We start from the raw sequence: 13,469 nt of genomic DNA, 5'->3' as shown, positions 1-13,469 counted from the left end.
GTTTCAGTTTGGGCAATTTGACGGTTAATGGAAACCCACCTAGTGCCTAGAGACCCCCACCCCACATGTACACAGCCAAACTTAGCTATCTGATGTATTTTTTATCATTTAGTGGTGTTTTGCTGGCTCTTGGGGCTACAGGAAATATACCTCTGCATTTTCATATAGCCGCTACCCATGCTGCCACCATCACAGACGTAAAGAGTTCATTGCTGATCAAGAGACAGACCCGCCCCTCTCTCTGTCTGTCAAACTCAGACTGAAATCCAATCAAACAGTAAAAATAGGCAGTGTTGATTGAATATTAATCAAGATAATGTTACTGCTTTGCCTATATCACTCCTAATATGTTTTCAGAAATGTATTTTAACGGGCGCCGTATTGCTTCCTGCACAGTGAGGACTGAAAAGCAGAGACTAATATGTACGCCTGAGCAGTGCTGATCAAATCCAAACCAAGATTCTGTTACTGAGTTGCATTATTTCTCTCCTCAAATGCTTTCAGAAAGATTTTGTAGCTTAACCCCCACTTTTGCCTTAAGTGCCCCTTCCCTGAAATGTGAAGAAAAGTATTCAAAAATAGGCAGGGCTGGGAGGCTGGCCAAGACAGGTGGGGCTAGGTCGGTTGGTGAGAGGGCGGCGACGGGGGGTCAGTTGGTGATGAATCAGCCACTAGCAAAACTCAGCTGCAATAGCAGGTTTCAAACTTTTGAGGGCAGTCACTATGCATTTTTATAACACAGTATGTAGAGTTTGAATACTTTGCACTCAAATGTCAAGATCTGGAGGTGAAACAGCACCACTAAATACCCATATTTATTGCTTTTCAACTGAAAAAGTGGTTTGAGGGTTTAGTTACAGTTTTACTGTAATAAGAGATCCGAATGGCTATCATTGTGTCAAACGGATGAGGTTGCACTATGTCACCTACCAGCAAAAGCATTTATTGGTGCAATGCATTGTGGTAGTTGTAGGGTTTTTTTTTTTTTACCTTTTCAGCAAGAGTGAATGTCACTGTCCTTTTTCTCTTTTTCTCTGGTCATGTAGCACTAATTTTAAAAGTTTGTGTCTTTCTCCTGCTGAGGGCGCCAAATTTTACATAAGAAGTCTCTTTATTTTGGTGAAATACTGCTTTAATGACTTTAATGATGCTTGATAGCTTGTGATTTTAGCCTGCGTTAGCTGGTTGAAGGCTGGTGTTAAGGCTCCCCTTTAAATTAACTTAAACCCCCTTTTTGCTTCAGTAAAAGTGTTATGGCAGCACCTGTGCAGATCCCCAGAAATCTGAGGTAGTGATCTTCATCATGAGATGATTTGGAAAACTTTCCTGCTGTGGTTTATCAAAATTTGTAGCAGCCACTTCAGAAATACTCTGAACAGATCAGAATTAGGTGTGGAAACTGGAACGGAACCAGTTCCATGTTGGTGGAAAAGAGGTAGGAGTGAACAACTCCTTTAACTCTTTAAAACCTGGAGCAACATCACTTTTCTTGTGCTGTTTTCAGATACCTTTCATAAGTATTTAAACATTTCAATCTTGATCAATTTGGGGCCTTTTCTTTAAAAAAAACATAAAAATTTCTTTCCGTTACTTGCCAAGTTGCCCATTGCCTTTTCCCCCACATTTTCACAAGAAATCAAAAGAGTTTTCCCCAGTTTAAAAGATAAAAATGCTTGTGAAAGGCAGCTGTACCCTGTACAGAAAAATGATGTTGGTCCAGGTTTCAAAGGGCTAACATGACATTACAAAATTATTACAACTTTAAATTTGTTTTTCTTTTTTTTTCAACATACTTATAAATAACTTTCAGGGAATATTCTAGTACTTTTTACTAATTTATTGTTGATTTTGGGGTCATTTCTTCTATCATTGCCTTCTTCCAATGCTTTTAAAAAGAAATCAAGCCAGTTTGCTCAAAGAGCTAAGTCAAGAGCTTCTGAGAAAAGTGAAGACTAATCATATCATACTCCTCTCTATAAAAGAATATGAAAAACATCTATCAATAGCCCCAAAACAGTCATCTCTGTTACTAATCTGATCATTACAATGACTAATGCACAATTCTGGATCAGAGCCGTCAGCTTTATTTTGCACAATGACCAAGTAGCAAAAAAGGTCAACCACTTGTAGGAAACAGATTTTTACAAACATAATTACACAGTCCCATGTGTGATGACTCTCCGGAAGATGTCAGTGCATCTGCAGCTTTCAGTCTGCGTCTTGTTGTGAATACATCCCACTGTGAGTGCACCTTTAACGCACATAGTTCTTGGGATACAGCTTAAAGAGCTTCCCCTCCTGCTTGGGGTTAAATCCATATCTCTCCAGCTGATCTTTGTTGAAAGTGCCCTCTTCAAAGTCCTTCCTGATCTGAGGGGCCACAACTTCAGCGAACACGCTCTCTGCTGTGAGTGGAGGCTCTGTTCCTCGAGGGCAACGATATGATACATAGGGTTTGAGTTTGAATCCCTCTAAGTTAGGAACCACAAACTCTGGGATCATGGCCCGTATGGACAGAAATTTCCTGCTGGGGAGCTTCACTCCTGTGGGTCGCGAGCCCCTGCCTTTATTATGAGTCCTTGATCCACGCTTGCTAGTGAACTCAGACATCCTGTCCGCTCCTCTGATCAGACCCCGCAACAGCGTGGATAATACACCCATGGTGCCACAGCGTTTCTTCCTGACAGGCCAGAGGAAACCTGCAAAGAATAACTACTTGTTACTACGTTCTTGGGGAAACAACACAAGAACACCACAGAAAACCCATATTTTGCCACCAGAAGTAGCTGTCATGATTATTTCTCAAAACTGACGAGTGATGGATATCCTGGTTTATCCCTTTAAAACCTGAAAATTAGTCTGATATCTTATAAATTTTTGTAAAAAAAAAAAAAAAAACATGGAAGAAAAAAGGCAATGACCAACTTAGCAAGAAATGTCTTCACAAATTGCAATTAAAAAAGTAAAACATGACAAGAAAATTACCTAAAAAATTATTTTTTGTAAAAAAATAAATAAATAAAAGAGGGGAGGATTAGTAGAAAATCAACTAAAACACAGGGAAAAAAATGTCCATAAATCTGAGCCATTCGCAGTTTCACTGTGTGTACTAAAACTTGCATGGCTTAATCTTGAGACAAGCATATGCTCCTGGCAGGATCAACCAGGTAGCCCTCTGGCTCATTTTTGGCCATATCTTGTTAAGTTGCTGGTCGCCTCTTCACCATATTTTTGAAAGAAATCAAACCATTTGTTCAGGTTTCAGAGGGTCATACGTGTGGAGAAATTATGACAACCGGAAGATCAAATGAGCCCAAAGAAGCGATCGGTATTTTGTATTCTCATCAGTCATCATCATTTCTAATCACTTATTTATATCTTTGCTATGTTGAATAATATGTTTTTTCTGACACGCTAACGTTTGTTTGCTAACACTTACGGATGGATGGATGCTAACGTTAGCTAGCTTTAACTTAAACTAACGAGGCAGCTAATGCTGCACCGTCCGCTGGCAAGCTAATAGTTAACTCACTTATGCGTTTAGCCAAAAAATTTTGTTACAGATTATGCATTATAAATTTAAATAGCCTATAAGTTCATAAACTATGACAAAGTTACCTTCTCTAACCTTGAGTCCACTGTGGGTCCAATGCAGGCAATGTGCCGGACTGTCTTAGGAAGTGCGCAGTGATTGGCTACAAGGCAACGTTCTTCACCAATAACAATCCGAGATACTGAACTGTCAGTGAGTGGGGTGCGTCACGAGCGTCAAGTAAATCAGAATACAGACAAAATATCCTTCAAAATAAAATGTGATATTCAGATCCTTAAGTAAAAGTACTTATACCACACTGTGAAAGTACTTAGTTACAAATGAAAGTCATTGAAAATGTCACATAAGTAAAACTAAGTAAGTACTAAACTAAGTATAATCAAGAACGTGTACTTTAAGTACCCCCCATATAATACAAAAAGAAACAACACACCCCAAAAACCTCAAAATTATTTAAAAGAAAAAAAATAGACAGAAAAAATATATTTAAAAAAAGCCACCCCAGCCCCGCCCCTAAAAAAACAAACTTCAAAATTACGAGAAAAAAAAATCATAAAACTCCAAATTAGTTTTAAAAAAAGAAAACTTGAATATTTATCATAATAATCAGCCATTAATTTCTGTAAATCGACTTATTGATAAAAAAAAAATGCTGCAGTTGTACTTGGGTAACTGGCTTGGTAATTTAAGTTACAACACAACGTCCTATTTTATATTTTTTTCTTATTTTAATGCAAAAATTCTTAATCTGTAAAGTAACTAAAGCTGTCAGATGAATGTAGGTGAATAAAAAAGGATCGTACAATATTTCCCCCTGGAATGTAATAGAGTACAAGCATAAAGTGAAAAGAAAAGACTCAAGTGAAGTCCCTTAAATTTGTACTTAACTACAGTGCTTGAGTCAATGTAGCCTACTTAATTACAGTCCACCACTGCTGTTGATGTTCAGGGCGGTACAACGGACATACTTTGAGGCACAAAAGCGTTAAACTTAACTACTGACTTGCACATTATTTAAATACAGTCTGTCCCACTGGGTCTTCCTGTACGTTCGTCAATAAGGATTTTATTTTGATAGGAACAACAGGACGTTGGCTTGTTTTTCTGTTATTGACACTACTGTCGGGCATGTAGGTGTACACAAAAACTTTGACACAAGAAAGGTACGTGGGAAAATTTGTTTTTTCGGTTCAGTGGAAAAGTTTTAGCTAAAGGTTGCTCTGTTGGTTAACATTTCATAGTGGACTCTGTCAGCGCAGAAGTGTCGGTGCAGTTTACGCTCAGTTTTTGGCTCGTCCTCTGGCTATGTAGCGGACCGCAGAGACACAGGCTGAGTCCGCCGACTGTTTGTGACAACAATTCGGTTACGTCCAACGGTCCGAAAGTTAATGTTAGTTAACTTAATTTTGAGCTGTAATGTCGCCTCTTAACGTATTTTTCAAGTGTAAACCATAAGTTAAGAAGCGTGAGTTACTTTGTATCCACTACCAGCTCTAACATTACATTTTTAATTCCGTCAGTTAGACAATGACTCCCGTGTCATCGCCAAACTCTTAAAATATCTGGTTATCATTTAACTCTGTCGTTTGTTGCTACTTCGAGAAAATAGGCACATATAATCCAAATTTCATACAAATACAAAACATGTATTTTTGAGTGAAGTCAGGCACAAGAAGACAGAGTTATTCAGTATGGAAAGTGAATATGCGACAGAAGCTATCCATATAGATGTATTTTGTAAATAAACTGTGTAGCCTAGATCAATGGTTCTCTAGCCTTTCCATGTCAAGGAGCCTTAACTTGATGAGGTTACTGAGTCACTTTTGATAAGATTACACTTCAGGGACCTCCAGCTGAAAAGATTTGGGTTGTTAGTTCTGATTTAACCATTTGAAACACGGAGCCAAATCACTTTTCAGACACCGTTCACAAGTATTAAAACCTTTGGAATCCTTAGCAAATAAATATATGGGTGAAAAGGCAATTAACAATTTGCTAAGAAGTTTTCATCAAATTGCAAGAAAGCAGTAGATTTATAAAATAATTATTTTTTTAAAGCCAGGGAAAAAACTGCATTTAGGCTATAATAAAACTTATATATTTTTAAGCACCTCCAAAGTCTTGTTTGCCTTGTCTTTTTACATTAGTTTTCATTTTTCTCAGTTTGTTTGGGGTTTTTTGTATGTTTGCTTTTTTTTTTACTAACTTAAGGTAATTTTCTACATCATGTGACAAGAAAATTAACTAAAAACTTTTAAATGTTTTTTGAAATAATGTTTTAATAAAGAGGGGAACATTAGTAGAAAATTACCTAAAAACTAGGGAAAATATCCACAAATAATTATAATAGTTTTTTTCCCCAGCACTGTTTTTTTCAATTTTTTTTTTAGTTTTTAATTTTGATTTTGTACAGGATTTTGCTTATTTTACATGTTTTCTTTTAATTTTTTGTTTTTAATTTTACTAATTTATTGCTGTTTGGGGGTAATGCGCTTGCTGCTCATTACCCTCTTCCCTACTTTTGAAAGAAATCAAGCCATTTTGCTCAGGTTTCAAAGGGTTAAAAGCAGTTGAGGAGATAATCTTGGTGGAAGTGAAATCTATGATCAGAATAGCCACTCTCTGGCTCTTACTCACACTGGGCTCAGTTTTTATGGAAAATTAGATAGTGAAAACAAACTGTTCCTCTGTTTTTTGCAACACCCTGGGATTCCATTATGGGGCCTTGAGGGTACCAAACTCCTGGTTGAGAACCGTCGATTTAGATCCAGCTCCTTATTCTCTGGATGAGTTTTCTCACACTTTTCTGCAGTTGTGTCTCTCTGTGTGTGAGTAGAGCCTGTTAAAGTATTGCAGTGTGTCAGTGCTTGAGAGGGTGTCTGGTTACCATCACTCAGCTTGTGACCTCTTTTTCTGGAGCCCAGTACGTGATCTTTAACCCAGATTTATTTATTTTTATCAACTTTATTGAAGAAAAGTACACATTACATATGCAAGCATGTCAAACCTTGTGTGTACAGTGGAAATACAACAGTCTACAGTTGCAACGCCCTGGGGGGGATTAAAGTTTGCACAAAAAAGAGAAAAAGAAATAATGAAATAATAATATTTTTTGTTTTTACATTCATAAATAGTATTAAATAAATAAATGTATTGCTTGATACAGATAGCTCTGAAATATTGTTTTTTGCTAACAAATTTAGATTTATAAATAGAACATTTAGTCAATGTAATAAGCAAATCAATCAAATCATACTCGGTTAAAGTTAGGCTAGATATGATCAGCAATACATTTACTCCACAGTTGCTTTGTAGGTCGGCAAGAGAAAAAAAACAAATGCACCAGTGTCTCCCTTCACTCTTCACAAAAGGTACAAGTTACATGCAGTGGTGGAATGTAACTAAGTACATTTACTCACAATTGTACTTAAGTACAAATTTTAGGGGCTTGCACTTTACTTGAGTATTTTCTTTTCATGTCTCTTTGTACTCCACTACATTTTTAAAGAGAAATATTGTACTTTTTACTTCATTTATCTGAATGCTTTAGTAACTTCACAGAGTAAGATCTTTGCACAGAAACACATAAAAATTGTAAAATTTCCTGCCAACTAATTTGATAAATATTTGTGAGTTTTTGTGATTTATATATATATATATATATATATATATGTGTGTGTGTGTGTGTGTGTGTGTGTGTGACTAATTTTTGGTTTTTCTTTGAAATAATTTTTGGGTCTTTTGGGATTAATTTGGGGGTTTCAGGATGTTTCTGTAAGTTTGAGTTTTGGGGGGACTGATTTTTCCTTTCTTTCATTTATTTATTCATTTGCTCTACAATTTAGATTTTTTGGGGTGTTTTGTTTGTTTTTTGTTTTTCGATTTTTCTGTATTTAGAACTTTTGATATTTTTAGCACTTTTTCCCGAATGTACTCTCAGTTTTTTTTTTTTCTTTAAAAAAACATAATCCCAAAACAAGAACTAAAAATCAATCAAAAGTTCTATGGTAAAATCTTGATGCAGGACTTAAACTTGAAGCGGAGTATCTTTAAAGTGTGGTATTCACACTTTTACTTAAGTAAAGGATCTGAATTCTGCTTCCACCTCTGGTTACATCCGTGTCGCAACTCTCTCTAAAACATGTGAAGCACCTCAAAGGATATCTCTTTGACTTTGTTATTCAAAAAAACCCCAAAACAGATTACTGAAACCTTTTGCTCTGTGGCTCGTTGGGCTGTCCATGGAGCCAGGCACTAATGTTTCCAAGTATTCCAGTTCCAGGCTATTAATGTACAATCACAAAAGTGCCATTAAAATATAAACTAAGCACAAAAAGTAAGTAAATTGGTGTTTGGTAGATGATTTCTTTGTTGTAACAATGCTTCTTGGCAATAAATCTTGGAAAGCCTGTTTGTTTCCCTTTTAGATGGTGCCACATTTGTAAGGAACATGCATTTGTGGGATGAGCAGCAGAGCTGAGTATGTGGGTTGCGTCCATGAAAAATTATCCAAATCTTCTTTAAGTTTAGTTACATGTTAGCAAACATAATTTTCGTAAGGTTTATATGCACATTTTTTGTGTAGGAAATGTTATCATTGTTTGACTTCGATCAAAGGTTCTGTTGAAATGATTTCATTTCACTGGTAGTGATGGCCTTGTTTTAGTGTTGCATTGTGTTTTTTAACAGGCATGGAAGACGAGGAAGAGGAGAGCTGCAGTGTTTACCCGGTATGTTTTTCCTCAGCAACATTTACTGCACTTCCCTGTCTGAAAATATAGGTTTCATGTCTTTGTCCTTAGCGAGGTATTCAAGTACAAGATTGAGACCATATAACAGTTGACATAACTCAGATGTGTGCTTTCTTGAGAAACACATGACAAATTCGTGAGTAATATCCCACATGTTTATGTACTTCACAAGTCTGTGCTGGGTAAAAAAAATAGGTTGTAATTTTGCTTTCAGAAAATTACCCTAAAATTTTGAAAGAAAAAAAATAAATGTAAATGTATAATGTAAAAAATGTAAAATGTATAATTATGATGATTATAAATACGTTATTTTGGGGCTGCAATTTTTCCCTATCTTTCAAAAAAAAATAGAAAAATCAAAATCTAATAATTTCTTGTAATGTACAGAAAAGCTTGCCAAGTTGCTCATTCCCTTCTTTCCCTGTGTTTTTCAAAGAAAGCAAACAAATTTGCTCAGGGTTTAGAGGTTTAAATAATTCTAAAAGTGTCTGACTGCAGTACAAAATAGTAATGCTGATTCAGGTGTCAGAGGGTTAATGCTGCTGTCCCAGTCCTCGTTCCGCTCTGTAAATACCTTTAACTACGCGTGTTCCATGTCCAACTGATTTCATCGCCTCAGTGTTGCTCCTGTGGTTGATGTTTCAGAGCCTGGGCCCACTCGGGACTGAGATCAAGGCCAAGATGCAGCATTTTGTGGAGGAGAGGATGGAGGCCAACATGGTAACCACTCTTTTGCACACTGGGCCTCATGCAGCAACTTTCTCTTAAATTTCTCTTTTATTTTCTCTTAATTTTCTGCTAAGAGATAATCTAAGAGAAGTCGACTCAAGATGCACCAAATGTACTGAACCATCCAAATCTGCTCTGAGCAGGTGTGCTCAATAATATATCCCACTGATTATTAATCACCTGTTAGCACAGGTAACACCCCCTAAACACTATGTAAGGGAAGGGTTTGTGCCATGTGCAAAGACTCTGACACATGAACAAGACTGGAGACATGATGCTGAAAAAAAAAAAAGGCTGAAAGAAGAAGAACGTCTGCTGAGTGAAACTTATGTAGTATTAAAAGTAAAAGTGCACATGCAGAAAGGCTTAAATAAATGTAATAAAAGAAAAAGCAGCAAGTCCTCATAAATAAAGTACATATGAGAGGCTGGAACCATGAAATGGTTTTGGCATAGAAAATGACTTACACAATGAAAGAAATATTTGCCAATTAATTTTCTAATTAATCCACTAATTGCTTCAGCTACACTTTTTGTATTTTTGTTTTGTGTGCAAAAAATTGTACAATAGTTCTCTCATAATTGAAGTGGAATAAAACATAGAATTTTCCCTCTAAAATGTAGTGAAGTAGAAGTGGAAAGTGGCATAAGATTAAAATACTCAAGTTATGGAAAAGTTCGTCACATTTGTACTTTAGCATAGTACTTGAGTAAATGTACTTAGATGTACCTTGTATCTTGTAACTGAATTTACAGTAATTGGGATCTCTGCACCAAGTATTAGGCCTGAAATGGAATAATCCAGTCATTACAAATGCTCTCAAACCTGAGCTAAATTAGATTAAATTATTATTTTTCCTTTGTTGGACAACAATTTGTGGCCTGTGAAAGTGAAATGATTTTCTCTTAATTTGGTCAGAGTGCTATGGACCACTTGGAAAATAAGAGAAGAGCAAAAATAAGAAAGCATTGGGGAATCCCAAAAATTAATGGGTACTAACAAAATAAGAACAAGTCTTAGATACGAGCAAAAATAAGAAAATTTGTTTGTATGTTGGTTTTTGTGCATGAGGCCCATTGTTTGGCTTTTTTGGTTTGAGTGAATGTCATAAACATGTGTGATATGTTGCCCTGGAGCTGAGGATGTTCTGGAGACACATGAATGACTTTGTTGTTTATGTTCTTGTCATTTTGCACGTAATGTGGATGGGTAGTATGAATGAGGGTTCTGATATTAAACGTGTCATTTGAAATGTATCCCTAACTGAAATGTTCGGTGTGTTTTTCCTGCAGTGGACGGCTGTGCTGATCGGAGCTGTGACGGTCGTTTCTGTCGTCGGAGTTGTTGTGTTTCTTCTGTACAGAAGATACAAACGGTCAAGTCAGTGACCTGCACACTGTACACCCTGTTCTGTTTCAAAATACATTTATGTCTAAGATTTGTCACAATGTGAAGATGTGCAAAATACACCCAAATACACTGTGCATGTATTCATAAGTGTTGAGTCAGAATAATGATTGTTACAGTATTCAATGTTTTTATATTTAGAGGCAGCAGAAACGTTCTCAGTTCATACAAGCATGCCGTTAAAGGATTCTGTTTTAACTGATTATTGGTTTAAGAAAAACCACCAGTAGTTAATATCATGTCATGTCATTTTCAAAAATACAACTAGTAGTCAGTGCATGAGTTTTGTTTTTCTCTGGGACTAAATGTCCTGCAGGATGATTTAATCACCCAGATTTAACTGCTTCAGCCTGGTACATCAGTTCACACCCCCTCAAGTTTTATTATTGTTTAAAAGTACAGTTGAAAATCAGACAGCACAGCAATCATTCGCACCTTAAGCAACCCATCAAGCTCTTTCAAATAGCCAGCAAGCCAACAAGCAAGAAAAAAAAACAAAGAAAAGAAAAGAAAACAACTAAAAACAAACAAAAACAAGCAAACAACAAAAGCAAAAATAGCAACAACAGCACCCAAAAAGACAAACCAACAACAAATAGATAAAAAAAATGATATTAAGAAAGAAGGTAAATAAATGAATAAATGAACTGATTGTAAACTTGATATCTGTAGTGAGTAAGTTTTTGTGCATGCTTCATCAAAGTGAAGTGTTTTAATGCAGTAATTATTCCATCTGTTGTCTATAGGACATACTGTAGTTGCTAAGAAGGGGGACCATATGGAGTTATACTCGTCTACTGAGCCTTTATTCATATAAATCGTTTTTTTTGAGTCCAGCTGTTTTCAACAGTGCATCAGCGCAGTCTTGAATGTGTGGAGTGCTGCAGTCTCCCCATTTATACAAAATCAACTTTTTGCAACAGCAAAGCAGCCCATTACATCAGTTCAGTGCTAGCAGGATTAACACAGAGCGACTCATACGTTTGATTGTAAGTGGTCTAACAGAGGATAACTGGTGTGTTCCAGAGGAGGAGGCTGGTGTTCCTCACTATCGCTTCAGGAAGAGAGACAAGGTGATGTTCTACGGCCGAAAGATCATGAGAAAGGTCAGTGCGTTCTTTAACATTCCACCCAGTGTCGCCCCTTTCTATGGACACATAGAACACTTTGCAAAGGGCCCAGTGTGTCCCAGGGGCCCCCTGCTGCAGTGTGGATTTATTTTATAAATAATGATAACCAGGTCCCACCTGGCTGTGTATGTGTTTTGCGTTTTTCTTTATTTTTTGACAGTTATTAAATACCCTGTCAACAGTGTTTTAATCTGATGTCAAGGTGTCTGCAGGTCCTTACAAAATACAAATAAATAATTTCAATTTGACAAAGTCTTTATTTTGAATTTGCTAGGTCGTAATTGCCAAAAACATTTGGTCTAATTTCGTTGATTCATTTTTTAGATTTCTGTTTGTCAGCATAAGTCGAACTCCTCCGACTTTATAAATCTTTAAACCTGCTTCTGATTTTGATAGTCGTTGTACTTTATATCTGCACTCACCTGTTGGCAAAATGTAGATTAACCTAATTTACACTAATAACTATATTCCTTCCTCAAACCTACTTGCAATTTTATATATATTGGGACTAAATTATTTGATTTGAATGAATACATTACATAGTCTTAATTTTGAATTTGTTAGGCCGTAATTGCCACAGATATTTGGTCTTTTTTTCATTGATCCATCTTTAAATTTCCTTTTGTCAACAAAAGTCAAACTCTTCTGTATGAAAGTCCACTTGTCTGACGTTACAAATTTTCAAGCCTGCCTCTGTTGTTGTACTTTATATCTGTACTCACCTTTTTGTAAAATGTAGATTAGCCTAATTTACTCTGATAACAATTTTTCTCAAGAAAATTTACATATATACCACCTTTATTCTTATTTGAAACATTTGAATGACAAAAATATAACCAGTCCAAAAATCTTTATTAAATGTGGTAAAAAATGATCTTGAAAAGGTCTCTAAAATCATTAAATATCAGCAACTTATATACCCGTATACACCCTGATATAGTATTTCAGTGCACTATCCTTTCTTTTCCCTCTGAAACATTAAAGAGGCTGACTGTCTGCTCACTGTATGCATGTTTCGGCCCTCTGTCAGGGGCCGCGGCTACACGGGTGGTCCCTGGCCTCACTTTAGAGTCACATTTTTCTGAAAGATGAATACCTGGAAACCTTTGAAAAACTATAAGGCTGATAAACAAAACTTTCCCCTATTGAAGGTATTTTTAGAATTCTCAAAGAATCTTTCAACCATCTGAATGAAACAAAAGTTCTGTTGACTGCATTATAAGACTTTTAACCCATTTCCAAGTTCCATGAAGCAAAATGAAAAGTTTTATATTATATTCCATTATTTTATTCTTTCATACACAATTACACTGCTGTTCAAAAGTTTGAAATTATACTGATGTTTTCTTTTTCGGTCAATAATGGATATTTTAACAGATAAAACCTTACGTTTAGTGGATGTTTTCACAGTGCTGCATGACAGGGGAGAATACTGTGTTAAATTTGAATCAGGATTTGTTTTCCAGTTCAGAGAAGTCTAAGTGTCCCTCCATCGTTATTGAACCACAATGGTGCAGCTGGCCTCTAAATATTGAGTTTGTGTATTTTTCTTTGGGCCCTCTCTACTCCTTATTCACCAACATGGACCGTCCTTGTTTTTGCACCTAATTTTGAACACTTCTGAACATTTTGACCAAAAATAAATTGGTACAGAACCCGTAAAGTTGATTCTCAGCTGGAACCAAAAAACAGCAGGCTCTCCGTGACCTGAACTGCGAACCACGACGACATCAGTGGGCGTGTCATATTCTACAGGTTGGAGAAGTCAAGTGAGAAATCATTAGACTAAAATGCAGTGTTCTCATTAATATTTGGTTCATGCTTGTTATTTTGGTTAAAAAGAAATAATTGTAACAACAGAACAGAAGTTCACAGATAATCAAAATAATCTTAATTGTA

General features: G+C 36.2%; 2 protein-coding genes across 4 annotated transcripts in view; one reads left to right on the top strand and one right to left on the bottom strand.

The window, feature by feature from the left end:
* Positions 1-2,061: 2,061 nt before the first annotated feature.
* Positions 2,062-3,769, bottom strand: mrpl41 (mitochondrial ribosomal protein L41). 2 transcript variants are annotated; one of them, XM_042488514.2, is made up of 2 exons: positions 3,619-3,769; positions 2,062-2,699 (listed from the first exon to the last, which is right to left on the bottom strand). In XM_042488514.2, exon 2 carries the CDS (start codon positions 2,659-2,661, stop codon positions 2,254-2,256), a length of 408 nt encoding a protein of 135 aa, XP_042344448.1. In that variant the 5' UTR covers positions 2,662-2,699; positions 3,619-3,769; the 3' UTR covers positions 2,062-2,253. The 2 variants fall into 2 exon arrangements, with proteins under 2 accessions (XP_042344448.1, XP_042344449.1); XM_042488515.2 differs by having other exon boundaries at positions 3,629-3,758.
* Positions 3,770-4,598: 829 nt separating this feature from the next.
* pnpla7b (patatin-like phospholipase domain containing 7b) overlaps positions 4,599-13,469 on the top strand; it is a 40,906-nt gene continuing 32,035 nt past the window's right edge. Inside the window, exons 1-6 of one of the 2 annotated variants that reach the window (XM_088077222.1) lie at positions 4,697-4,716; positions 7,981-8,033; positions 8,243-8,283; positions 8,950-9,024; positions 10,326-10,413; positions 11,467-11,546. In XM_088077222.1, coding sequence (XP_087933348.1) covers positions 8,245-8,283; positions 8,950-9,024; positions 10,326-10,413; positions 11,467-11,546 — 282 coding nt within the window. In that variant the 5' untranslated portion in view covers positions 4,697-4,716; positions 7,981-8,033; positions 8,243-8,244. Of the gene's footprint in view, positions 4,717-7,980; positions 8,034-8,242; positions 8,284-8,949; positions 9,025-10,325; positions 10,414-11,466; positions 11,547-13,469 lie in introns of both variants that reach the window. The other variant, XM_042488512.2, reaches the window with a different exon arrangement.

This window comes from Plectropomus leopardus, chromosome 4 (genome assembly GCF_026936395.1).
Source record: "Plectropomus leopardus strain MGB_pleo_1.0 chromosome 4, ASM2693639v1, whole genome shotgun sequence".
Taxonomy (NCBI): domain Eukaryota; kingdom Metazoa; phylum Chordata; class Actinopteri; order Perciformes; family Serranidae; genus Plectropomus; species Plectropomus leopardus.
This window is presented reverse-complemented; position numbering and strand designations above follow the sequence as displayed.

What these genes read in the sequence shown, in the direction of transcription:
- mrpl41 (XM_042488514.2), bottom strand. Translation starts at nt 2,661, where the DNA reads ATGGGTGTATTATCCACGCTGTTGCGGGGTCTGATCAGAGGAGCGGAC.